This window comes from Micropterus salmoides, unplaced genomic scaffold (assembly GCF_014851395.1).
Source record: "Micropterus salmoides isolate LMB-PRFRI ecotype aquatic unplaced genomic scaffold, ASM1485139v1 Ms_hic_scaffold_18, whole genome shotgun sequence".
Lineage (NCBI taxonomy): Eukaryota > Metazoa > Chordata > Actinopteri > Centrarchiformes > Centrarchidae > Micropterus > Micropterus salmoides.
The window spans coordinates 25,998,570-26,025,505 of NW_024040928.1; the positions used below are offsets into that span (position 1 = coordinate 25,998,570).

At 39.6% G+C, this 26,936-nt stretch overlaps 1 protein-coding gene and 1 long non-coding RNA gene across 2 annotated transcripts; one reads left to right on the top strand and one right to left on the bottom strand.

Moving 5' to 3' along the window:
• The first annotated feature begins 1,100 nt into the window (after positions 1–1,100).
• On the top strand, positions 1,101–14,417 carry LOC119908747. The gene is made up of 2 exons (XR_005445330.1): positions 1,101–5,530; positions 13,100–14,417. It is a non-coding gene; the product is annotated as an uncharacterized LOC119908747 (long non-coding RNA).
• A 2,913-nt stretch (positions 14,418–17,330) lies between these two features.
• Positions 17,331–26,031, bottom strand: pex3 (peroxisomal biogenesis factor 3). Its single transcript, XM_038726563.1, has 12 exons — positions 25,811–26,031; positions 24,719–24,850; positions 24,331–24,412; positions 24,040–24,083; positions 23,730–23,851; positions 22,437–22,503; positions 22,256–22,310; positions 21,811–21,949; positions 21,655–21,725; positions 21,448–21,570; positions 21,077–21,173; positions 17,331–20,091 (listed from the first exon to the last, which is right to left on the bottom strand). The coding sequence occupies exons 1-12, from the start codon at positions 25,881–25,883 to the stop codon at positions 20,008–20,010; spliced, it is 1,089 nt and encodes a 362-aa protein (XP_038582491.1). The 5' UTR covers positions 25,884–26,031; the 3' UTR covers positions 17,331–20,007.
• Positions 26,032–26,936: the final 905 nt, after the last annotated feature.

A 26,936-nucleotide genomic window follows, 5' to 3' on the forward strand; every position in this document is an offset into this window, starting at 1 on the left:
AACAATGATCCAGGAATGATTTACCCGCCTTTTTGAAACACTAAGTCAGGAAATCTGAGCGGCAAATATCCCACAAAAAGGTGATTTTTAAACAACTCTCAAACCCGTTTCCCATGAATTCCCTGCCAGCTAAACCTGCTCATTCATTATTAATTGTGTGTAAGTGGATCCCTGACTGAAGCTTTGGGCTGCAGCTCCATTCCTCTCTCTGCTCTACTAACCCCTCTGTTTATGTTGACGTGGCTGTTGCCTCAGCAACAACACCTTCACGCCCAGCAGACTTCCACCTCCTGGTACGCAGACATGTCGGCGGGCAAGCGAGGTGCAGACACAGAGGGAGTGACAGAGAGAGAGAGAGAGAGAGAAGGGAAACCTCAGCCAGGGACATGTCCCATTCGGAAAAGTTTGAATCCTTTGTTTCCTGTAATCTTGAATTTTGCTTTACTGTTTTTTTCTTCTTCGCAGTAACAACAGTGCAGTGTGTAGGGTGTAAAGGTGATACTGTAACTGTATTCTCAAAAAAATATTACACTAATTGTGATATGTAACTGGGAGAAGTTATTGCTGAGGTAACGACTGGAGATCCAAATAAAGAATAAACAACTATCCTTGCAGTTACAAAAAATGTTAAAAAGGTGGACAAAGGTAAAATAATATTTAATTTTTAAGACACAATTTCCTTGTTAACTATTACTGTAGCTAATAAATAACTTAAGTTATTATCTATAAGGTGCTAAAACATGTAGTGTGATTTAAAATGTCATCTTTATGTTTAAGTCCAAATTAAGTTTCTAGTTGATTAATAATGCTCACTCAGTTGTTTTATATGTGTCCTTAGAGAAGAAATAAAGAGAAACAAGGAATCGTAAAAGGAAATACTCATTTGAAATGGGATGTGTCCCAGGATTCCCAGGCCCCAAAGGCCTCAGCTCTCTCTGCTCGACATGGCGTCACATCCTGGGCTGCTTCACGCAGTTATTTTTAGATCCTGTGTAAACTGGGTTATGTGGCCTTGGCAGCTGCAACACACAAACACAACACTCAGACACGCGCACACTCAAACACACACACCCTGTTTTAAGTATCAGTGACGTTGAAACACTACCAAGCTTTATTTGTCTCATACAAGAGGTGCAAAAAGACATTACATCACTGTGTTCATATTAATGAGAACGGCGTTACTGTGTAAATAGACTTGTAGTCATAGATGACATTTCTGGGCTACTGGTTAATGCTAGCAGCTGTATATTTTATATTTATGCTTTTATATTTGAATCTAAAATGATAAAGAAAGAGTCCGGAAGTTACATACACAAACATGACCTTAGAAAATCCTCAAAATATGATAGGTAACATTTCTATTACACATAAGCCTACTATCTTTACACCACAGTCACATCAAATGTGACAAGTTATGAAAACAAATTCGAAGAGGAATCACTTCTCTTCCCTTTGACGCTGCTGTTCCATCATTAAAGTTAACATTTAACTTCTGACTTCCACGCTTTCTGTTGAAGTGAAACTGCTTCCTGATTCCAGTCTTGATATCAGATTATACGCAAACACACACACAGAAACACACACAAAAAGCAGCCCTGTGTCTGTTTGAAACTCTCTGTTTCACTCATGACTCAGCTTGTTGTGTTGATTTTTTCCCCAGCAGCTTCACCTTGTTTTTGTTCTCTTTCCTCCTTTGCTTGCCTTTCTCAGGCTGCATGACACAGCAGATCTCAAGCTGCAGAGCAAGATAACATGTGACCTGTTTTCCCCGTCTTTGGCCTTGTTTGATCACGTCGTTTTCATTTCAGCTTGCCATGCAAGTCATTTTATCACATCCAGGCTTTTTTTGTCTTGTTGTTTCACCTCAAGTTTATTGTCTTGTCATAGTTTATGAAATCTGACTTCATCTGTGTCAGTTTGACCTTTCAAACTGTAATTTGTTATCTTAACAATTTGAATTTAAGATGGAAAATCTGCCTTTTCTGTGCATCACTTCCATAAATGAAAGATATCACTGATGTGAACAAGCCTTTGACAGTTTTAAAATTTCAATAAACTCAGTTGTTTGGTCTTAGTTTTAGTCATAGTTTCAATTCTGTGTTTTGAACTTTGGCATTAGGATTACAAATAGTACCTTAAATTCCATCACATGACATTTGATCGTGCCTGATCTTGCTTCATCTCACGTTCTCATTTCATCATTTCATTTCTTAGTTCTTGTTCATCTCTTTCACTTGATGTTGTTTAAATAATATTATGTTGAATCATGATTGAATCTCATTGCATGCCATTTGCCTACACCTCATCCCTTCAGTTTCACCTAATCTCTCCTCCTGTCATCTGACCTTATCTCACTCGTCTCATTTCATCTCACTTCATGTAAGCATATTTTAAATCTGTCACTTCTTCTAATCAATTTCATATTATTTCTGACATAACTTATCTCACCCCCTGTCATCTCTTCATGTATATAGACACACCTTTCACCTTATCTTATATCATCTCCACATTCATCTGGTCTTCTCTTATCTTTCAATCCATGTTGTTTCAGTCATATTTCAGTCTCATATTGCATCCTCTCTGTCACAATGAGTCAAGCAGGGGATTTATTAGGAAAATCTGGGACTGGACCAAGACACAGAGGTACAGTTTGGCTGTGTGGCAAACTTACAGCAAGGTGGTGGCAAGCAAATCTCCAAAACAGGCAAGCAGTCCACACAGGCAAACAAATCCCAAAGGGAGCAGGCAATAAAGAAAATCCACAACATCCGAAAGTAGGCAGATTATCCAAAGCACAGGAAAACACCGGAATGGCAACATCTTCAACTGCTTATCCTGTCTACACGGTTGTGGTGGGGCTGGAGCCAATCCCAGCTGACATCTGGCAAAAGGCAGGGTACACCCTGGACAGGTCGCCAGTCCATCGCAGGGCCACACATAGACGGACAACCACTCACGCGCACACAATTTAAGGTCACCAATCAACCTAGGCCACATGTCTTTAGACGGTGGGAGGAAGCCAGAGACACGGGGAGAACATGCAAACGTGCAGAAAGGCCGGGGCAACCAGGGTTGGAACCCACGAGCCACTTGCTATGAGGCAACAGTGTTAACCACTGGACCACCTCGCCGCCCACAAGGGGAAACACATTGACTTAAATACACAGTTGAGGGGAGGATAACAAGGTGAAACTAATTAGTGCAGGGCAGACAATCAAAACTCTTTCCAAATAAAACAACAAGCCCCAAATCAAGACACTCATTTCTTTCAGTATTTCCTATTTCTTCAATTAGTGTTACAAATCTTATTATCTCGTTCTTGTGCATCGTCACATCTCGTGACCCAAGTGTACCCTCACGCCGCTGATCTGAGCCCTTATGTCCCCACCACTTTTCAACACAAAGGGACACTCATCTCAAAAAATTTCTTCGTTCATCTCATCTTGTGCTTTCTTGTTCCATGCAGTCTCATCTCATCTCACTTTTTCTTACATTATCTTTACTTTTCATCCAATCCAGTTCTATTTTATACCTCCTAATGATAGCTCATCTAAACTCATCAATCACCTGCTTCACTCTGGTCTTCCATTTCATGTCATCTTGTATTTTACCAATGTTATCTTTCACTTCATCTTGTCCATGGTATTGTCCTCTCTCATCTTGGCTTATCTTGTCATACATTGAGAATCACCTCATCTCATCCCTCTAAATTAGTCTTCAACTCTTGTGAAGCTTGAATCTTGTTTCAAGTCTTCCTCTTTCTTTCTTTCATTTCAATTAATTTTCTCAGCTGGTGTCACCTCATTTACTCTTCCATCTCATCTCATTGTTCAACATGTCTAGTTTCATAGTTTTTATTTTGTCTCATGTCATCTTTCCCTCATTTTGTCTCATTTTGTCTCTTTTCTTCTAACCATTTCTAAGTAATTTATTTCATCTAGCTCGACCTCATCTCATTGTTCATCTCATCTCTTGAAATAAAACCCTTCAATCTTTAATTTAATGTATATATATATTTTTTTTTCTATTAACGCTCAACTCTTGTCACATCATCTCAGCTCAGATCAAGTCACCAAAGAATAAAAGCTGGATTTGGGTGGTCTGGGTCAGTTTGATCAACCAAAGGCCTCAGGTGAGATGACATCACCCCCCCGATCAGTAGTGTGACCTCAGTCTGCATCATCATGAATTCCTAACGAGGGATCTGACTGCATCCAATCAGCTGAGGCCTGGATTATCAGGTAATGAAGCCTGACAGCACACAGCCAATGACATTTCAGCACACAGATTACTGCCTGGTGGGGCTCAGAGGGAATCAATAATGTAGACACACACGAACACACATAGCTGCCCCGAGCCTGCCCTTACTACCATTACAGTAAATGACGAAGCCCACCGGCAGATAGAGTACCGGAGAAAGGGAAGGAGAGACTGACTTACACACAAGTGAGGGAATAAAATAAAGAAAAATGAGAGTGGAATATCACAGAGGACAGGATGATCTCAGCATTTTGTGTATGATTCAGTGCCAGTAGCTGTGAGTCAACGCAGTAACAGCAATGTAAAATTGATTGAGTCAGATTAACACATAATGTTCACCTATCTCTTACTGTTGATATCTGTATCAGTTTTGTTGATACTACATACAGCAATCTGAGCTGCTGGCTCAGTTCTCACACTGATTATTTAGTTTCAGGTAGTGTTATTTTTTCCTGACCAGGTCTGGAGGCCAGTCAGGTTACTTGTAAGGATTTGTATATTACAAGTACAGACAATAGGAGAAGTGTTTTAGTAGAAGCCCAGTTGTAGCAGCAGTCTTCATGTAAATCCATGTATAATGCTCTGTAGTATATTTTTAACTACGCATGTTATTCTACTTGTAGATATGCCAAACATTGGTACTGCTAACTGTCTAGTTGTTTGTACATTTAATGTTCAGAATTTTCTGTTTTACAGAAAAATATAGCATTACAACTTATTGTAGTAGCTAAACAGGCAGAAGCAGCAATTTGAGCACTAGTAATATTCATGGTCGTCACAACAATAATGGTACTAAAAGTAACAATAGTAGTGCTAGTTGCAGTAGTAGTAGGGGTTGTCTTTATAATACTGACAACAGTAAACTTTAGTAAAAGTAGTTTTTCCTTTATAGTAGTGGTAATGGTTATAGTGGTGGAAATGATAAAAGTTGTGTTAGAGGTACTATTAGTACAGTAGCAGTTATAGTATCTGTAGTTGTGGTAGTAGTATTAGTAGTGGAGATTGTTAGGAGGGTGGTGTGGTGTGGTGTGGCGTAGGGACAGAGAGGAACCAAACGCAGCACTCTAAGCGAAGGAGGTTCATTTAGGGAAAAAGGGGGTTGAGGGACTGGAGTGGAGGGAGAGGAAGATGCCGGGGAAACGCTGGCACAGGAAAATCGACGGGACGGGAACCAGGGAACACTGGGGCCGAGGAAGGGAGGACGCCGTGGGGGAAGCCCACAGAGGAGAGGTCCGGAGGACGAGCCCAGCCGACTGAACGGAGGACGAGGGTGAGTATACCTGGGAGGGAAACAGACAGAGAGACAGGGATAGAAATGACAGAGACTAAGCACAGGGAAAATGTGAGAAAACAAGAAACATGAGATCCTGAACACAGAGGTGGCACCGGGTACGGAGCAACTACGATCAAGCAAGAGTGGTGTGGAGAACCGGGGTTGAAATACAGGCAGGGATGAGGTTGACTACTGGCAGGTGTGGCAGGTTGTCGAGGTGGCTGATGAGGTGCAGGTGCGGGTAGTTGGCTGGGCTCAGGAGCAGAGGGAGAGAGAGAGAACACAGGGGAGAAAACACAGGGAGGCAGGCAGGGAACAGAAAACCAAGGAAAAAGCAGAATAACTGATAATAAGGAGAAAAAAAAACAGGGCACTCACCGTCAGCCGGGCTGCCACCACAACAGGAGATAGGAGGTACAAGGAGGAACTAGTAGTTGTAGCAACTATAGCAAGAGTATTGTTATTTGGGATAGCTACAGTACCACAAGCAGCAGTAGGAGTAGTAATACTAAGAATTAGCAGCAGTACTTATAGAGAAAATAATAGTGGTTGTACTAGTTTGCTTGATGTAGTCGTAGTAAGTAACTGATATAGTCATCATTCAAGTGTAGTTTGTGATGACATCTAGTAGTTTTTGCAGTAACACTGGCAGTATTTATAATAGTTTTTGTAGTAGGCTAGCACTATTTTTTCCAATAATAATAGTACTAGAAGTCCTGTTAAGTGGATAGTAGCAGTAGTAGTGGTAGTAGGAATGGTAAAAGCATTGATAAAGTAGTAAAAGTATTTGTCATACAAGTAGCAGTAGTAACAGTAGATATTATAGTACCTGTTTTATAAGTTTGGTAGTAAAACCAAAAGCAGTGATAACTATAGTGATAGTTTCTTTTATTTGCTTTATTAAAATTAGTATGGTAGTAACAGTGATTTATCTATTAATTGTCATAGTATCAGAAGAACAAGTATTGGTGGCGATACTCGTAGCCATTGCAGCAGTAGTGTTTAGTGTACTGCATGTTGTAGTCCCTTAACAGCAGTTGTTGTGAAAGTACTTAATGTAGCTGTAGAGTAACAGAGCAGCAGTAGTAGTTTCAGCACAAACAGTAAGGGTTAAAAAGGAGTACTGTATAAGTAGAAGCTGTTGTTTTTGGTGTTATAGTAGCAGTAATCGTAGAAATTAATATCACGCCTTATTTCATTTCGGAATATGAAGAACATTAATCTTGCCACTCTCACTTCAAGTATCCACTCCTTCTGTTTTCCTGACACTCACAATCTATCCACCCCTGATGCTCTGGTTTCTCACTACAACACTGGACTCCATAACATTCTTAATTCCCTTGCTCCGTTAAAAAACACATCTGTTTCCTTTTCCGTCTCCGCCCCTTGGTTCACCCTCGATCTTCGTCTGATGAAAGCCAAAGGTCGGCCACTTGAACGTCTGTACAGGAAAACTGGTCTCACTATTCACAAAGAAATGTACAATAACCACATCTTATGTTATAAGGACTCTGTTGCTAACACCAAAACCCACTACTACTCCAGTTTAATTACTGAAAAAAAAGGAAACTCCAAGCCACTGTTCTCCCTACTTAACAATATCACCCAAAATTCTTGAAAAAACAGTTGCATCTCAACTCCATCTTCATCTATCCCACAATAACCTGTATGAACAGTTCCAGTCTGGCTTCTGTCCACTTCATAGCACTGAAACAGCACTTATCAAAATCACCAATGACCTCCTTGTGGCAGCTGATTCTGGACTACTTACCATTCTCATCCTCCTCGACCTGAGTGCTGCCTTTGATACCATCTGTCACTCTGTTCTCTTCAACAGGTTATCTTCTAGGCATCACTCACACTCCGTTAGACTGGTTCACATCTTAAGTCTTTTAAATCCTGTCCCTCCCCCGTCACTTCAGGTGTGCCCCAGGGCTCTGTCCTGGGGCCACCTTTTCATCATTTATCTCCTTCCCCTGGGCAATATCTTCCGCAAATTTAATATTCAATTCCTCTGTTATGCTGATGACACCCAGCTCTACCTCTCGACCAACCAAACCATCGTCCTCCCCCCATCCTTGACAGCACTTTATCTTTTCAGTCCCACATCAATAACATTACCCGGTCTGCCTACTTCCATCTACGAAACATCAATCGCCCGCGCCCCTCCCTTACCCCCCACACTGCCGCCATTCTTGTTCACAGTCTTGTCACTTCCCGTTTGGACTACTGCAAGTCTCTCCTTTTCGGCCTCCCTCACAAATACCTTCATAAACTTCATCTGGTCCAGAATTCAGTTGCCCGCATCATAACTAGAACACCCTCCATCCACCACATCACTCCTGTTCTCCAACAGCTTCACTGGCTCCCGGTCCTGTCCCGTATTCAATTCAAAGTCCTTCTGTTAACATTCAAGGCCATCCACAACCTTGCCCCTCCGTATTTGTCTGATCTCCTGCACGGTCCAACTTCCACCCGCTCCCTTAGATCCTCTTCCTCCATACACCTGTCTGTCCCCCCTGCTCGTCTCACCACAATGGGAAGCAGAGCATTCAGCCGCTCTGCCCCCCGTCTCTGGAATTCTTTACCACCCCTACTTAGAAACATCGATTCATTCTCCCATTTTAAATCGCAACTCAAAACACATCTGTTTAAAACTGCCTACCTCATTTGATGTAAATTATTTGCTTTTAGCTTATTTTAATGCTCTTAGTTTTGCTGCTTTTAAATGTCTTTGCATCCCTGTACGGTGTCCTTGAGTGCCGAGAAAGGCGCCTTAAATAAAATGTATTATTATTATTATAAATTAGTGTAACAGCAGTGGTAGCAGTAGTTGTACTAATAGTGAAAGCAATAGTACAAGCAGTAGTAAAATAAAAAGAAATACAAATATTAGTAGTAAGAGTATCAGGTGTAAATTTGTCAGTAGTAAAATGTAACAGAAATTAGTGCAGTAGTAGAGGTAGTACTTAGGTATGGAGAGAAGTATCTTTATTAAAAGTAGGTTTTATCATAAGAACTGTAAATAACCTGAGATATTCCCATGATCCCTTGAGGTAAAATTGAATTTGATTGTACATGAAACACTCATCACGGCTCATGAAATCAAAGAAACCTGAAATGAACCTGAAACTAAACTTCAATAAACTAAACCTGCTGAGCCACCATGTGATTGTGGAAAGTTTTGGAACGACCCACACCTGACAGGATCATCACAGATCCTTATCTCTGTATAGGAAATGTTCCATTGAGGGGACAATTTCAAACTCTGACTAATGAGGGTACTGCAGCCCACATACCACAGTGGTTACGTAAAAACTTGATGCCAGCTCAGAGATCACATGACTTGAGTCACTGTGTCACTCAGCAAGTTCCACAGGGAGCGATTAAAGTTTTGTTTGGCTGTCCTGGTTGGAGTGATACTTACCCTACCCTATAATGCTACCTTAAAACACTTGAAACCAGGGAGCCGGCCCGCATGGAGGTATGACCTGGCCTAGACAACAGCCTCTTTGCAGAATGAGAAAACAGTCCCAAATACTCAACAGGGTAATTAGCCCAGGTGCCCAGAGTTACTGCAATCAGCTCTTCCTATATGAGAGAGAGAAATGGAGAGAGTGAGAGAAAGTCCACATCCACTTATGAACCCATAGGGCGTCACTCCCCTCCTTAAAACAGGGGACCCAAAAAGGGGTTGTATTGTTGTTTCATTTGGATGACTTTGTTGGAAGATGAACAGACACTTCAAGGAGAAACCAGGTTCAACTTTTTTTGCCACATAATCCTACGTTTTCTGCAGAACTCCTGTGGTGGGGGGTCATGACGCAACACTAATGTGTCTGAACAGGACTTTCAACCCCTGGGGCACATGGCAGCCCAAGAGATCCATTTCTACACTGACAGCTGCAGGAAATAAATGAAACACCATGAATGACACATGTTGAGTTCTACACGAAGGGCCCACCTCTCGCTTGTGTCCTTACACAAGATACCTGCTGTGTTTGCTTCAGGGACACACGTCTTGTGTAAGCATGTTAGTGTTCTGTGATTGGTTATAAAGTACACTGCTCAATTGGATTCTGGTCTGGGGAACGGACCAGTCCATAGCATCCATGCCTTCCTCTTGCAGGAACTGCTGACACACTCCAGCCACATGAGGTCTAGCATTGTCTTGCATGAGGAGGAACCCAGGGCCAACCGCACCAGCATATGGTCTCACCTCTCATCTCGGTACCTAATGGCAGTCAGGCTACCTCTGGCAAGCACATGGAGGGCTGTGCAGCACCCCAAAGAAATGCCACCCCACACCATTACTGACCCACCGCCAAACCGGTCATGCTGGAGGATGTTGCAGGCAGCAGAACGTTCTCCACGGCGTCTCCAGACTCTGTCACATCTGTCACATGTGCTCAGTGTGAACCTGCTTTCATCTGTGAAGAGCACAGGGCGCCAGTGGTGAATTTGCCAATCTTGGTGTTCTCTGGCAAATGCCAAACGTCCTGCACGGTGTTGGGCTGTAAGTACAACCCCCACCTTTGGACGTCGGGCCCTTCTTCTGACCGTTTGAGCAGACACATGCACATTTGTGGCCTGCTGGAGGTCATTTTGCAGGGCTCTGGCAGTGCTCCTCCTGCTCCTCCTTGCACAAAGGCGGAGGTAGCGATCCTGCTGCTGGGTTGTTGCCCTCCTACGTCCTCCTAATAAAGTGTTCCCTTTATTTTTTTGAGCAGTGTATGTTGTAAATCTCAGGTCTACACATTTATTTACTGTAGTTTAATTGCAACTGAAACTCAAATTTGTCGAGATGAGAATGCTCATTTCTCCTAAACAAGTTTCAGACCAAAATCCACCACTCCCAGCAAAAAGCTGAATCCTTCAATACCATATTAAAAACATTTTTTTCCCCCCATGCTTTGTAGGTCTTTGTAGCTTTTTTTCACCCACTTTGAGTAACTTCCTGCATCACTAAGCTGCTGAATATGTGAGGGGGTGGGGGCATTTCAGCGGTAATGTAAACACTGATGGGACAATAATTATGGGTCATTTTCTGTGACATTGAATTTTGGAAGACTCTTGGTTTGAATCATATCCTGGCCAGGATTTACTGTAATTCAAAATATTGTTGATCACATTTCTGAGTAACTTCTATGCTTTGTGAAAATGAAACAAGACAAATAAAATCTGTTTTATATTACCTTTTAAATGTGAGATTTCTCTAAGCTTGAGCTGAGACTTCACAAACTCAGTGAATGAGAGCATTATGGATCCAGAGGTACTGTAATGACACTCTGTCCACAAAAAACAGTATGATCAAGGGTCTTGGTGCCACATCTACCCTTGAGGACACCTAACTCATGAATTTGTTATTGTCAGTTTCGGGGGGTTTGACATCTTACCACACCTAAAAATGCACACAAACTGCACATGGTAGTTTTGTTAAGGCTGGTTCTCATATGTTTTAGACTCAATATCTCTAAATGTGACTTTTTTTAGGTAATAAAACAGAACAAGGTAAATACATTGTAAAAAAAATAATAATTAAATGACATTAAATCAAGATAGATTTAGCATGAGTGTGTGAAGTACAGTATATGTAACCAGATCATATCTACAGCAACCTCTTGTTTATATAATTACATAAAATCTATCAATAGTAAATACCTCACTTGACACACTTCCAAACCCAGTATGTCTTCTGTATCTGATTCAAGTTTTATTTCATTTGTGCAGTATTATTTACATGGAGGTTCTGCTTCATTGTTTGCCATTGTCAGAGTAAACAGAGATCAGAAATAGGCCAACTGCCAATAACTCCCAAAATGGCATACCATAAAACCTATATTAATTAATAGCCCAGGCTTTTATTTACTTCACTTGCACAAAAATCTTGCTCAGCAAAGATGGAAAATAGCCTATTACCAGATTGTTTATTTCAACCAGTACTGTATGAATATTACTTGTATAGAAATGATCGGATAACACGTCACTTACGAATCATTAAGTTGATCTAGGCTAACCTTAAGAGACAGAGAGAGAGGATGAAAGCGAAAGGTTACTGTAGTTAACATGGATACATTTTTATGAAAAACTGTTTTGATTCTTTTGATCGGTGGACCCTTACAGACTAAAGGAATTTAAATGATCAAGGAATGGACACATATTCGAACTTAATGGTCACTCCAAAGGTACTGAGTCACAGCTTTTTTCATGTTCTTCTTCTTGTTTGCCATATCATCAATAAATCGGAAGGAATTATACTTTGGTGCTCATTGTTTATGTAAAATAACTGAACAATTGAATTGTGGAGAATCTAACTAATCTTACAATGTGCAGCATGTCCATTTTAATAAAATATTTATATTTGTAAGTAGCTCAGAAGTAGCCCAAGTGGGCGACCCGATGGGCTTTATAGGTTTAGAGGTTTTATACATGCAGAGAAACCGTTACTGCATTACATTCGCGGTTGAAAGCTTTTTGCTAGTCGCAAGAGCAAAAAGCTACATACAAGTTTATAACGGACTACAATGTTCTTTGCATGTGACACAATAATGGCAATACCTACAGCTGTGCAAAGAACGCTTGTCTTTCTCCCTCTCCATTCTTCCTTTAGCTTCTTGGCTAACAGCTGACTTGAACGACTTGAAGTAACAGTGTTACTTAGATTAGCAACTGTAATAATATTCCTGTTTTGGAAATAGTAATCCGTTACACTACTAGTTACAGGGAAAAGTTATAATATTACATTAACTTGTTACTAAGTAACGTGTTACTGCCCATCACTGATAAGATGCTTGCGCAGACAACCAATACGCCAGTTTTTCTGGTGAGGGCGGGTTTACTTTGAAACTGCCTGAAGAAGAAGAACAGAAGAGGAAAAGATTAAGAAAATGGGAGAGCAAAACATAAAACCTTTACCTAAGATCTTTACTTAGTAATAAAACTCTTCGGAGAAGATTTCTTAGGAGGTTAAAGTTGGACACGTGACCTCCACTTCTCTCTAAACCCCGGCTACGGCAGCTATTTTATGGACTGAGAGTGCGGCCGCCACCACAAATACAAATAACACATTAGCCTCTATTTTGGCAAAGCATTTGTCAGAATCTGCTTTGCTGTTTAGACTTATTTTACCAAGCAATGAGTATGTGCAGAGAAAAACACACTATTTTCACTGTTTCCTGAAGACCAGAGTAGCTTATAAAGATGATTCACAATTTAATGATTAACTAACTGTTTTTCTTTTCCGGGATTTTACCAACATTTCAATGAAACTCTGTAGAACAACTTGTTTTTCCAAACTCTCTGACAGATAGGAAGTACCTGGCTCCTGTCCATTATATGTTTCCACTTATGCAAACATGGGTCAACGATAGTTCCTACGTGCGTTTAGAAACATAAGTGGCTCAGACGTTTAGCTCGGCAACAGGGGGATTTCCAGCTCTGTGCCACAAACCGGGCAAAGACGATAACTCACTATGGGGCAAGAACAAACAACACCACAACAAAAGTTCAAACTGTGACACACAGTCATCTGGTGCAGGCTAATTTGAGCTGAACCTGTTTTTGCAGTGTTGAACGTGACTGTCCAGCAGAGCCTTGATGGAAAACAGCCTGTCCGCACCCAGTTCCTCAGCAAATAAAGGCCCGTTTTATGGATCAAAGCCTCCATTCTGTAACTCTGCATGATTCAGCATGTTTATGTGGGGCTTCGGCTCTATTTTGAGAGGCAAAAATTATTTCGTCAGCACGACGAGCCAGATGACACGTTTCATACCCAAGCATCAGACAATCAGCAGAGGAGTGACGTCGGTTTCATCATCTGTTGAGCAGAACGGATCATGAGGTCATGAGGCTGCAGCTGACTGGCAGCACTGTGTTGAAACTCTGAGGAAACCGACTGGAGGTCAACAGATCACACACACTCAGTGTTTCAGACCACACTGGTATCATGTGGCTGTTTGTTAACCATCTGCCAGACAAAGTGTCTATGCGTGCTCTTGTACTGTGCTCTTAGTGTGGACCGTGACAATGAGGACTTTTCTGGAAAGTGAGGACAATTTGTTTTCAAAGGTGTTGTTTGAGGGCTAGGACACGGGTTTAAGGGTTAAGCTTTTAGGTTGAGGCTGGGGAATTAATCATTTCAACAGGGGTCCTCACAAACTGTGACATTGTGGGGACTTTACTCCTGTTTAGGGACAAAAAAAGGTTAACTTTTAATATTTAGAAGGTTCAGACTTGGTTTTAGTGAAATTTAAGATAATAAATGTGTGAATGCATGAGTCTCAAAGGTCTGAACATAATAAAAAGCTGACCTCAGCAGCAGGAACTTTGTGCTTGTTTAACTTTTTCACGATTTTATTATGTTTCGTATGCAAATCTTGGTTAAAAATTAAACTCTAAGGGCTGATATGAAAAATCAAATCTATTTCATGGCAAAGTGCGACAAATTTTAATGTTGTTTGACTTATATTGACTTATAGCTATATTTTATTTATCCGTAGGAGACTGAACATGGATTGAGATCCTCTGGCAGAGGTTTTTTTTCCTGTTTTAAGGTCGAGAGCCAAGACCATGGTGGAGAGTTAAAATCTACAGAGGACAGAGCCTTCAGAGTCAGGGTCCACAAACTTTAATCAGAGAGCTTATTGTGAATTTACTCATGTATTTTGCTTAAATTTACTTGAATTGTCTTTTTATCTTTTTATATACTGGCATTAATTTTGCCTTGTTTTAGCTTTAATCTGGTTCTGTTTGATTTTTTTCTTTTACCTATGAAGTTTCATTTGTTGCCTATGTGGGAAGCACTTTGTAACTTGTTTATGAAAAGTGCAGCGTATCACTATGTAAATAAGCTATTATTAAAGTTATGTGTTAAGTTAAGTGTTCAGTTTTCAGTGTTAAGTGTCTCTTTCTGTCTTTTGAATGGAAAGTTTGACTCCTATGAGTCCTGTGTTTTATTGTATTAAAGTTAAGTGCCGCCAGAAAAAGATATTTGTCACAGGAAACTTTCGTCACATCAGAAGCCACCAGTTTCTCGATCCTTCAGCAGGTCAGATCACTGATGCAAGAAGGACATCTACAGATTCCTAATGAGTAAACCTAATACATGCAAATAATGCAAACTTTAAACATGGACAGATTGTAAGAAAGTCAAAAATATACCTCTTACCTCTGAGTGTAATGTAATATGTCATTCTTTTGACCATTTAACCATCCACTCAGAAAGAAAGAAAAAAACACTGTCTCTCTTCCTTATAAGGTGATGTCAGAGAGGGTCGGTAGAAAGGATGAAGTCATCTTTTGAGTCACACTCAACCAGGAAGAAAATGAATGTCATTAGTGTCCAGTTACACACACCCTACCTACATGTCTAAAATTACAGTTAAATAAAAATAGATTTTTAGTTCAAACCTGAGAAAAGGATTTGTCTGAAATATGACAAATCAATAAAGTTGATGATTGATTGGTGCTTTGACGAATCCCCTCTCCTCTCAGCTGCTGTGTTGACCTTTGTACTTCCCACTTGCTTTTAGCAATGTTTTGTCTGCCAGCTTATTCCAGTGTTTGCGTTTCTTGCACTTTTGTCCTGATGAGAATCTTTGCCAACGGCTTCCTCAAAGCTGCACTGAGATCAATTTATCAACCACAATAATTCCTTTTAATTCAAGGTCAAAGAGGACATCTGTGGGATTTTTTGTGTGTGTGTGTGTCTCAAAGACAAATAAAACAAAAACATGAATGAACATCACATCAATTAATTAAAGAGCAGAATTAATTTTGACTCTAAAAATATTAAGAGATTTATTGTGAAAATGCCTCGAGTGACAGTACATACTTATAAAATAAATATTTGTTATAGTTTTAATTACAGACAGAAGAATCTGTCATTTTAACAATAAATTGATTGATTGATTCAATTTCATCAGGCAGTTAATGGCACAGACAGAAAATCTTCCTCCTCCCCAGAGGAAGCAGTCTATCAGGGCACGAAACTAGTCAAGTCAAATACTACCAACAGGAAGTTCCCCTCGAAAGGCTGATAAGGTGTCAAACAACTGGGACAAGTTTCAAGATACCTGAGTCAAGAGTCTCGACTTGGATGTTTAACTTCAAAGCCGCTGGAAAACAGGTTCATTATATAACTTAAATCTAACTAATCAATTCTCTTTCACTGTCTTTTCCTCTTTGTTTTTGAGGGATGTGAATTCAGTTCTTATTTAGCCATGCCAGCGCTTGTTGCTCTGGGGATTGCAATGTTGTCAGTGTGTCGGTGGATCCAGACTGAAATATTTGAAATATCTCAGCCACTGTTTGACGGATTACCATCTCTTCCTCTGACCGTCCCCTGACTGTCCCTCTTGCGCCACTGTGATGTTGAAATTTGTGGTTTTGAGTGAAATGTCTCAACAAATATAGGATGGATGTCCATGACATTTTGTGCAGACATTCATGTTTCCCTCAGGATGAACTGTAATCACTTTGGTGACTTTTCACCGGTGCTACCATCAGGTCAAAACTTATCCAACATCTGCAAAACTAATGACATTCCCATCAGCTTCAGCTATAATTTGTTCTTAGAGCTAATTAGCTAATATTAGCATCCTAATACGCTAAACTAAAACAGTGAACATGATAAAGAAACCTGCTTAGTTCAGCATGTTAGCATTAAGCTTTCCATACTGCACAACTACTAAGCAGGCTGTGAATATGTGGTGTGCTCAGCCTGGAAAGGTTAAGTATATTAACTTACGTATAATATAAGTTAAGTTGATGGGCACTGTTATCCTACAATGCAAAGCACAAAGAAAATGGGGGAGCTACTCACAAGTGGAAATTATAAATTGTGAGTGGTGGTGAAAGAGCTCCAGAAAGACCTTGACGGGGGGGGGGAGTATTAAATCTTAAGACAATGTCATGTCTCGTTATTCCGTTTAACCGGCAGTGTCATTCTGAAGTCAGTATGCCTCAGAGAAAAAGAGCTTAAATATAAAAAACATATCTGGAACACTGGGCTCTATTAAATAGAAACCTAGTTCATGAATTACAATGAACTTGTCCAACTTATTTCCATTGTCAATAACCGCCACAAATCTTTAACTCTGACAACAGCTGTATAAAAAATCCCTTGACTTTGTCACAATGTATCACACCACCAGGCTAAATAATGACCAGGTTTCTACTGTAAAACAGAGCCAAATCGGTTTCATCACTTTATGGGTAAGTTTCACCAAACATGGTGTCTTTCTCTTTTAGGAGGTCTGTTACATGATGCAATGCATTAAAAGGACTGAGTTAATTTTATAGTACAGCTGAAAAGATGAAGAAGTTAATCTCGTCATCTTCTCCATAAAAACTTCAATGGAAACAAACAACTGTCTTTTGAATTCCACACCCAGCTCAACTTTGATTATGGAAAGGTCATATTTCCATTTTAAAAATAGATTTTCTTTCCTAATTCATTAATCAGTAATTAAGAGATAGCATCATCCTCTCACATGTTGTAACTCAGAGCTTTTACAGCACCGTGGATTATTTTCCAAGACCAGTATTTTCCAATGAACTGCAGCCTATTTTATGTTTTGATGAAACAGTTTCCTGTTGCAGCAGGGCGCCCCCTGTTGATGCACTAACTTCCTGTTAACTGTTGGATAATTGGCTTGAAGCGTCGAAGTAAAAAGCCCAAACTACTACTATTTTTGTTAAATATGTGAAAGGGTCACCTATTTAACAGAAAATAATTTGTAGTTTGGCCATTTAAAACTTCAAACACAGATTAAGGAATCACAAAATGACAAATGTATATGAAATCACATTTTACTTTTATTTCACCTCCTACCAACATTTCAGCTGTCATTCAGGATATTGTGTTTCAAAAGGCATGACATCGTTGATCACATACAGAGATTTACAGAGTCACATGACATGTTTTTATTATGTAATCCAGGGACCAGGAACAAACTTGAACTGTCACCTGATGTTTTCTCATCTCCTGACAAGGAAACTCTGACAAAACAATCAGCTACAGACATGACTTCAGGAGGTGGACTTCATTCTCTCCACAAGCTGGTTTCTGGTGAATCCCACATGCCACCAAGCTGTACAACCATTTTCCAGTTTCCTGACATCAATCATGATATACAAACTTGGCTTTACTTCATTATTTTATCATTTGACATGGGCTGAATGCAACTTTTAATTCTTATAATTGTGTTATGGAGTTCCTGATGGGTGGATGAATGAACTGTCAGTTGGAGACAAAATGTCCACTTTCCATTACACTTAGCCAACCCCGCCCGTGTGGCACTGAGGTGGGACAAATCAAAGCTTGAGTAGTATTTGTCAGAGTAGTAAAGTAATGCTCTGAGGGGGTACTACTGTGATTACAGATACCTGGATGATGTAATCACAGTAAACAGTTGACATGATTTAGAGTAAATGAAGGTAAAGAATTCACAAGTAAAACCCATCACTGACAAATCAGTTTGCTTGGATGAAACTCTGACTTGTGATATAATAAATATTATAAAACATTTATTTTTTATTAATATTATTTTATTTTAATATAATAAAAACTGCATTCAGCTCATTTCACTGACTCCTAGGGAATACAAGTGCTTCATATTCTCATCTCTGCTCTACCAATAACTGATTAGTTGAATCAGGTGTGTTAAGCTCAGCTCTCGATTGACCACACCTGATTTACAAAGCTCATCACATCTTGGCTTTGGATAACAGTGCTGTTTTGTTTTTTTGTTTTTTACACACAGAAGGCGCTAAAAACCATTTCAGCTTTTCAAGAAGTCACATTATGTACAAATTAAATGAGAAAACACACGTTAAACAAACAGAAATGGGTCAAACACTTCTCTACGCATCATCCGCCATCAATGAGAAAAATAATGACAATGCTGTTTGGCTCTCAAATACTGATCACAGACAGTTAAATAAAACTTTAGATGTTATTAGTCATTTTAGGATCCATGACTAATACCATGATATAGAGCGAACTACACAGAAAGTAATGTTAACTAACTTTAGCCAAGTTGTGGGTTAGCAATCTGTCGCTACAGTTGCAGAGAGGACCAGACGGACCCAGAACCAGCAAACCAGTTCCAGACACACAAACCTCTCCTGCTACTAGAGCTGACATCCCAACAACAGCATGTCTTGGCAAACTAGAAAGTAAGCTGAATGTCCGTGAGCAAGTCATTTAACGTTACTGACCCACAGATCATGGCTGGAATAGTGTTGTGTTTCTACTTTTTAGTAAAGTTCTTCATATAAAGAAAGATAAAAGGATCACAACGCAGAGGGATACTTCCACCAGCTGAAGAAGAGTGACACCTTCTGGGGGAAAAAAGGAATTACACTGTGAAAATAGGTTCTCCAGGTTAGACACCTGGATTAAATGCTCCAAAACAGAGATTAATAGACTGATATCAGAACAGAGCTCCTTGTTTTCAGAACATTTAAGTCTGTATGCAATTTATGGGTGACATTTCCACTCTGCCCCAGAAGAAGTGAAGGGCTTGTTTTTGAGTGGAAAAAGAGCAACTACAAAACTGCAGTTGGACTGATGCAAATTTGTTAATATTGGTGTTTTATTAAATAAGATTTTGACCACTTAAAAAGGTCCTCCACCTCTGATAAGTTGCTGTTAAGACTACATATTTAATTTCAAATGAATCAGTGACATCGGTTTTGCTAATACAACATTTTGTTTGAAGTTATCCCACAAATTGCTGCACATTTTTTCTACCATCAAGACAAGAAAATACAAAAATGGTCAAATATAAAATCACTGAATATTAGCAAAAACAGAAAACAAATCCCCACCGTGTATTCCTCAGCCCGCACACATCTCTACCACCTCGATTAAGTTGTGAAAAAAAAAAAAACTTTACTCTTTGTAAACTCTTCTGATGTCTAAAACCTGCCGATGTGCAGACCGAACAGCTCGAAACGTGACCAGACATAAAACACCACTGCTGATGGAAAGTGGAAAATCATCCTAAAATCTGCAACATAATAAACTGAATATATTTCAGTATCCTCTTGTTTGAAAAAGTGGAGAGCAGCTCTGAACAGTAGTGACCGATCCTTCACCACACTTTGACAGTGTCAGTGTGTTTTCCCACCTTATGGTAAATAACACCGCATTATCAGGTTAAATATGGCTGCAATTCCCAAGGTGCAGCGGCCCCTGGTGTTAAATACAGATTCTGCTGTGACTACAAACCGACCACAAGCCTTTTCTTCTTCCACCACTTCAATAATCCAAAATGGCGCCGTTCACAGACGAGACACAGATGCTCCCGTTGCGGACATTTCAGAGTGAAAAGTCTGCAGGATTCGGGGGGAGAAAAGTGTCTCATGAAAAGAAAGGAGGGATTAACAGTCCAGGAATTATATAATTTTTGTTTCCATCCCTCTTTTCTTCCTCTTGAATTCTCCCTCTTCTCATCATGCTTGGCTGATTATTTCTGCAGCTCCTGCGGCGTGCTGAACGTCTCATAAACGTTGGCCGCAAACTCCTTTACCTGGTCGTTCATCAGCAAGTCCTGAGAGAGAGACCGACAGAAAGTTTGAGATACTGACAGAGAAGTAATACACAGACAAGAAAAGACTGATCATATTTATTCTGCTTAATGTGTCTTGATGTGTATCTGATATATTGCCTGATAAAGAATCACCCATCAGTATTTTTGGGGATAATAAACTAATGTATCATACTGCAGTTGTAACAATGTCACATTCTGCCTTCTGTCTAAAGTGCTCAAAAATACAGGATATATATAATCAATAACATAATATTTAAGGAGTCAGTAGTGCTGGGTATTGCTGATACAATAACTTTAAAGTTTTGATACCAGAATGAGCAAAATATTTAAACATTTCCTATAAAACCACTCCTATAATTCAACTAAAGAAGAAATAATATCGGAACACAGGTAGCAGTAACTTTGCCTGAATAAAATAATGTCTAAAATGTAAATGCAAATATTATTTAAATACTGACTGTTAAAAGAATACGTAAAGAAGATTATGATCTGACCAGACATTAGATGCCAGGTTTTGATATTTTATTTTGGTGCAGTTTCTGATACTCGCTGGTACTACTACCAAAAAGGTAGATTGTTACTAGGTTGTTAATAAAAAAGGTTGTTAATAAACAACTCAAAACCACATTTAAAGGAGGTTAATGTTTTGTAACAGATCTTTTGTCCTCTCTTTTAGTTGAGTTAAGTGCACATTAATAACATATTTACTCTTATCTGATCAGAGAGCTGCAGCTGCTGATCATCTGTTTGATTATCACAAAACAAACACACCAAAACTGCTGCTTTGTGCCAACTGGCTGGCTGTGGACCATTAACAACAAGTCTACTTGGCTTTAAAATTTGGTTGGTTGAGTATTTCACCATCTTTTAATGCTAGAACACAAACGGAAATATTAACAGGTGAACGACAGCGTCCCATTTCTGCTGAAGGTTTCTCTGTTTCTCCACTAAGATGTTTGTGTGTCTGACTGAAACCTGGCTTCACCTGAACATAGTGGCTGGGAGTCTCGCTGCAGATGGTGTTGATCTGACCGTTGATGATGGGGATGATCTTCGCCAGCGGCAGACTGACTGCGGACAGACTGGACACACAGACGCAAAAGAGTTATGCAGAGGTCAATGTCGAGCTCTGTGCCTGGACTTCAACAACAATAAACATTCTGCAGCAGTGACCAAAACAAACTGGACAATAAAGGTTTCTGGCATGAATCTGAAAAGCTGGTGAGAGGTTTGGCAGGTAAATGATTTGTTTTGTTACTTAATATCACACATAATTGGTGATGAAGTAGTTTTGAACAAACAACTGAAGCTGCATCTATTTTTCGCTGTATCTATTGTGTCAGTCAAACAGCTGACCTATCAGGTGCAGAGCTGGGGGCGGAGTCACCGGGAGGTGGGCGGAAGAACTCGGCCAGGTTGTCAAGAAGACGAGAGAAACCCCGGTTCAGACAGGTGTTCAAGACGGTAGTGAAGTCTGGACTGGTATCACAACGAACACACGTCAGAATCACAAAACACACAAGTGTACAAACAGATGACGAACAAATACTCTATGGTGTTTACCTTTCCAACATGTCTCTAGTCTCGTTTAACAGTCTGATGGTCACAGCGTCGTTTTCTGTCAACCCACACGCCTGGACAGAAGAGAAGAGAGTGTTTGTTAAATACCCAGATGTTTTATCTGTGAACATTGCCGTGCATCATTCTCTGTGTGGCGACCTGGTCAGCGAGCGCGTTCTCGTCGTCAGCCAGCATGTACCAGGACAGCGGCCGCTCAGAGCCGGCCTCCACCTCCGCCCTGATCCAGCTCAACTGCTGCTCCAACTCCAGCATAGACAGGCTCTGCTTCAGAGACATGCTGGAAACCAACAGAAAGTGAATCAACAGCTATTTAGATCGTTGATTGAACATGTTATGTCGCTTATTAAGCAAAACATCCAAAAGCCTCCAAAATGTGAGGCTTTGCTGTTTTTCTCTGTTTTACATCACTGTAAATTGAACATGTTGGTTGTTTTGGACTGTTGGTTGTGATTTGAAAATGTCTCCTGTGGTTCTGGCAACTTGTCTTTCTCTATTTTCTGACATTTTATAGTTTCAACGATTAAAAGACTAACCAAAAAAATATTACTGCAAATAAAAATAATCATTAATTACAGGCACTCACCCTCCCAGAGAGTTCTGCACAGCTTTCTTCACTACTGTCATCAACTCTGTCAAACCTGCAGACAGACAGGGGTCAGAAGTGCAGGTGTAAGAAACTGACTGGTGTAGCGAGGTAAACAAGGATGAAGAGGGTTAAACAGCATTGTGCTCTTATCAGATCTGTGTGTGAGTCACCATCCTACCATCTCCCAGTAGATGTTGAATACTAGACAGGTACTGCTGCTGGACGTCTGGGGGAGCCAGGGGAGTCTGAAAGAAAATCCACAAATACATGCACAAATAAATCTAAAATATCATAGAAATTTCTGATATAACTTCAGCTCTAAACAAAAGCTTCGAACATTTTGAGCCTTTCAAACCCCACTGAAACCCCCTGCAAACCTTCCTTTGCAACACTAAAACTTTAAAACTACAGTGCAGGAGTTTTACATTTATAATAATAAATAAACATCAGTTACATTCAAGCCCTCGCCAAACAAGTTCACACAATGCTGATTGAGCCGATCACTGCCAGGTAAATCTCTCTGTATTCACAGTATACCAGAGGTTTTAAATCTTGTCTGTGGCAACATTCCCACGCTGGTGACCCTGCAGTGATGCAGCTCAGTATGGCAGAGCCTATACGTCATAAGCTCATGTTGAAAGTGTTGTGTAATTACTGTCACTGTCAGAAGGGGGAGACGAAAGCTTAAGGTTTAAGAGGTTTAAGGTTTAAACCAATTATTTCAGGTGGTAAAGTTATGCAGGCGTAAACATAAAATTCAATCTTCAAACCCTCCTTTCAAATCAAACAGCTTTTCCTCACTTACCTGATATTTCATTGGTTTACACTTACTCATTTCTACCAAGCAAAGGTTGTATGTTGCAAGGTTTTTATATGGAGGGAAGGAACCAATCATAAGACACCCTGGATAACTGTTGATTTTATCATGAGACTACTAGGATAAATCTGCAGGACAAAAATTACTGCTTAGACTAGAGCTGCAATGGATGGTGGGTTGGTTGATTGATTAGTAAATTATTAATTTAGTTGAGCTGATTAAAGTCGTATATTAAGCATTCGCTGGTTCCAGCTTCTCATGTGAGGATTGTCATATCATCGTAAACTAAACATCTTTGGGTTTTGGGTTATAAGTCAGACAAAACAAGACATTTAATGATGTCAGCTAGCACCTGAAACATCTGACAGACATGTCTCAATATTTTGACATTTATAGACAAAAATCAGCAGACTAGTTGAAAATGAAAAATAACCGTTAGCTGCAGGCTGAGCTGAGACCTCAAATATTTGTCTCAAACTGAATAATATGGACAAGATAAGGAAGTCATAGCACTAAATATCTGAGAAACACAGAGCTACTTCTCCACAACCTTAAACACAACGTGAACAGCAGAAACTAACATCACTGCATTACAGCGACTACTGTGATCTTACAGGCTCGATAAAAGAGGCGTACACATGCTGTGTTCCTCACCGTCGTGTTCTTGCCTATAGAGTTGTCCAGGTACAGGTATCCTCCTATGATGTTCAGCTGGACTCTCAGCAGAACCACCAGCATGCAGGTGCTGTACACCGCCACGATGGTGCGAGTGAAACCTGAACAAGACAACAGGTTTCACACGTTTGTGATCGAATGTTGGCTCTAGAATCTCAAGTAAAAAAACTCAACAATTTAAGTCGGCAGTTCTTCTGTATTTGTGAGTATTTTAAGGGATTGTTTAAAGATTAGTGACACTACAGTGTGTGACTGTTTAGCGATGTCTGATGTGAAGAACAAAACTTACTGATGATTTTTAAGTCATCCCAGATTTCCAGCTTGTTGGCTGGTCTGTGAGATGATGAGAGAGAAGAATAAGCATTGTTACCGTTTTGCGACTCACATTGCACTTCACAGCAAACTTTCTATTTCAAGATGGGTTTTGAAAAACACCTAATATATACGAATATTTGGGTAAAATTATGATAGAAGGAAGAAAATCTTTGCTAGCTTTGAACTTAATGCGTAAAATTGTGTGCAAGTGGATTAGAAATCATCTGATCTATTGAATCTGACAGCAAAAGGCATTTCTACTCACTTGGTCTTGAGTAGTGCAGTGAGGCTTTCTGAATTCAGTTGATTAATGATGGCTTCCTTCAGTGGAGGGAGCATGGACAGCACTGCAACACAAAAACACACTGGATTTGACTTTTTGTACTCTAAAACTGTTTTAATGTGAAAAACCAAGAATGAGCAATCTGTAAACATTTCCTACCAGCAACCAAAAGGATTTTAAAAGCACTATTAAAGTTAAATTAAAGTGCATATGTTGTACTTCTTCCAACTCCTTTTCACAAATAGAGGTTAAACAGGTGTTTTAAGTACTGGAAATGTTTTGTTTTGTTGTTCATTTGTTTTTTACCACCATTTAATTTATGTTCAATCATTCAATCAATTACACAGAAGGAGAAGCGTAAAGTCATTACCGGTCATGTTGCAGGTCCTCAGGTTGCTTTCAAAGTGGAATTGTCGTCTGGCCTGAGCGATGTACTCCGTCGCCTCCTTCTCCTGGATGTCCCTAATCTTCTTCTGCGCATATTTACCCAGGAAGTATAGTCCTAGGGGAGGATTGCCAACAAATAATAAGTAGTAGTACTACAATACAAAGCACAGAAAATAACCCCTAGCCATCAATCACACTTCAAGATGAGTCTGAACTGCATGTAGGTTCACCAGCAATTTGCTGAAGATATATTTTGGAATAGATGCTGCCAACAGAACATAGTCTTTTATTTGTATTCTTAAATGTGATCCTTTTCATGTAAAGAAGTCATGGTAAAAACACACTTCTTCTGATGTGTGTTTCTCTATTTTATTTAGCCTGAAACCCATTCAAACTTTCTTTCCTCAGGCATTTTATGATGACAACTCTTAGTGCCAAAATCAAGACAAATCCAACCTATCAATGACTTTCAACGCTACGATTTAATTGCTTGGTTAACTATCACTTGATAAGACAACACCTGGCCAACCTGCACTCTAATGTTCACATCATCACATTACAGGAGCTTTGCGATAACTAAGTACCGTGTGTTAACATTAGAGGCCATATGTGCTGCCCTCGTGTTTGGAACGTCACGCCAAACTTCATTCAACTTTCTTGCAATTGCTTATTGACAAATCCTCAATAAAATATAAGTAAATAGACAAATTATTTTTAACGCAACAGACACCCGATACAGCGTTACTTTCAGTCAAATGTGTCGGCTGGTCTTCCACAGTTCTTTTCCATTAACCTTATAATGTTGGTTAAAGTAACGTCACACCTGGTGAGTTGTCTGAGCAGAGTTAACGTTATCGTTAAGTTGGAAGTTATACTGCTTGGTGCATAATATATATGCCGAAGTAAAGTTACAGACTGCTTGATTCCTAAAAGCTCTTATTATACATTTTCAAAAGCGTAAATTCTACCGGTAAGTGAGAAAATATGATATATTTCAGATTTTTTCAATGGAGTCAGGTGAGCTGCTAAAGTTATTAGCTAGCTCAGAAGCACACCAGTGAATAACGTTAGTTACCTCCAACTACAGCTCCGGTGAAAATTAATTTCCTTTTGTGGCGTTTAACAAAATTCCAGACGGATGAAAACATCCTTGGACAGTGATGAGTTCTCGGCACACCGTCGTTTTAACTTTGCGCAGACTGTTTTATGGACATTTTATCGGGAGATTTTCAGCTAGCTAGCAACACCTAGCTACAATGCTAACTGTCAAAAGTGCCGAAGCACGTCGTTCAAAGTAGGCCGAGCAAATGATGTGACTTCCGGTTAGGATTTCCAAAATAAAACGCGAATTGAGCTCTAGACAGCGCTTCATGGCGACTACATGTAATTGAAGTCATGAACAAGCGACCAAGATATATAAAAATAATGATGTCAGTGCTCTCTGGTGGAAAATAAACTATGTAAAAACACTGTTTCTAAAATACCTTAAACATATCTTCTTCAAATTCTTGTTACTCGTTGATCAAAGTTATTTGCTGGCAACAATACAGTGGCAGGAAAATTATTCAAGCTCCAATCAAATTTTATGACCAATTGATACGGAAATCCAGGTAATTCCGAAAGGGTTCACATACTTCTTAAATTTGCCAATTAACCGGATTCTCATTCCTCATATAAAAAGTTTAATAAATGCAGTTTGATAATGTGAAGAACATTGTCCTATTTCTTCTTTACATTGACATGTTGCAATGAGAATTTCAATATGTATGGTGCAGATGGAGATAAAGATAAAGTTGAGTTGAAGTAGAGACACTAAAATGCTTATATTTTGCATATACTCTGCAAAACTCACCAGAGCTCACCTCTAATAAGAGAGCTTTTGGCTGTTTTACAACAAAAATGCAAAAGAAATTATGGGATGTGAAAATTAAACATGGTTTTTGACTCCCTCATTTTACATGCTTTTCATTACCAGCACAATGAATGAAAAAATCATGGTCAAAATGACAAATTAGCCTATGAGCTCATATAAACTCTTGCATCTCAGAATCTTACAACATTGTGAAAAAGTCTTCTTTTTTTTCCATAATTGAATTCAAAAAGTAAAACTTTCACATATTTTAGATTCCTTACATGTAAAGTGAAATATTTCAGGCTTCTTTTTTTGTTTTAATGTTGGCGATTACAGCTCGTGGAAATCA

Bases quoted from the DNA above. Each gene is read 5' to 3' on its own strand.
- pex3 (XM_038726563.1), bottom strand. From the start codon at position 25,883: ATGTTTTCATCCGTCTGGAATTTTGTTAAACGCCACAAAAGGAAATTA. The intron at 22,504-23,729 runs GTGAGGAACACA...ATTTTCTTTCAG, and splicing joins CTATAGGCAAGAACACGACG to ACTCCCCTGGCTCCCCCAGA. The intron at 21,174-21,447 runs GTCAGCTGTTTG...CTGTGTGTCCAG, and splicing joins CCCAGCTCTGCACCTGATAG to TCTGTCCGCAGTCAGTCTGC.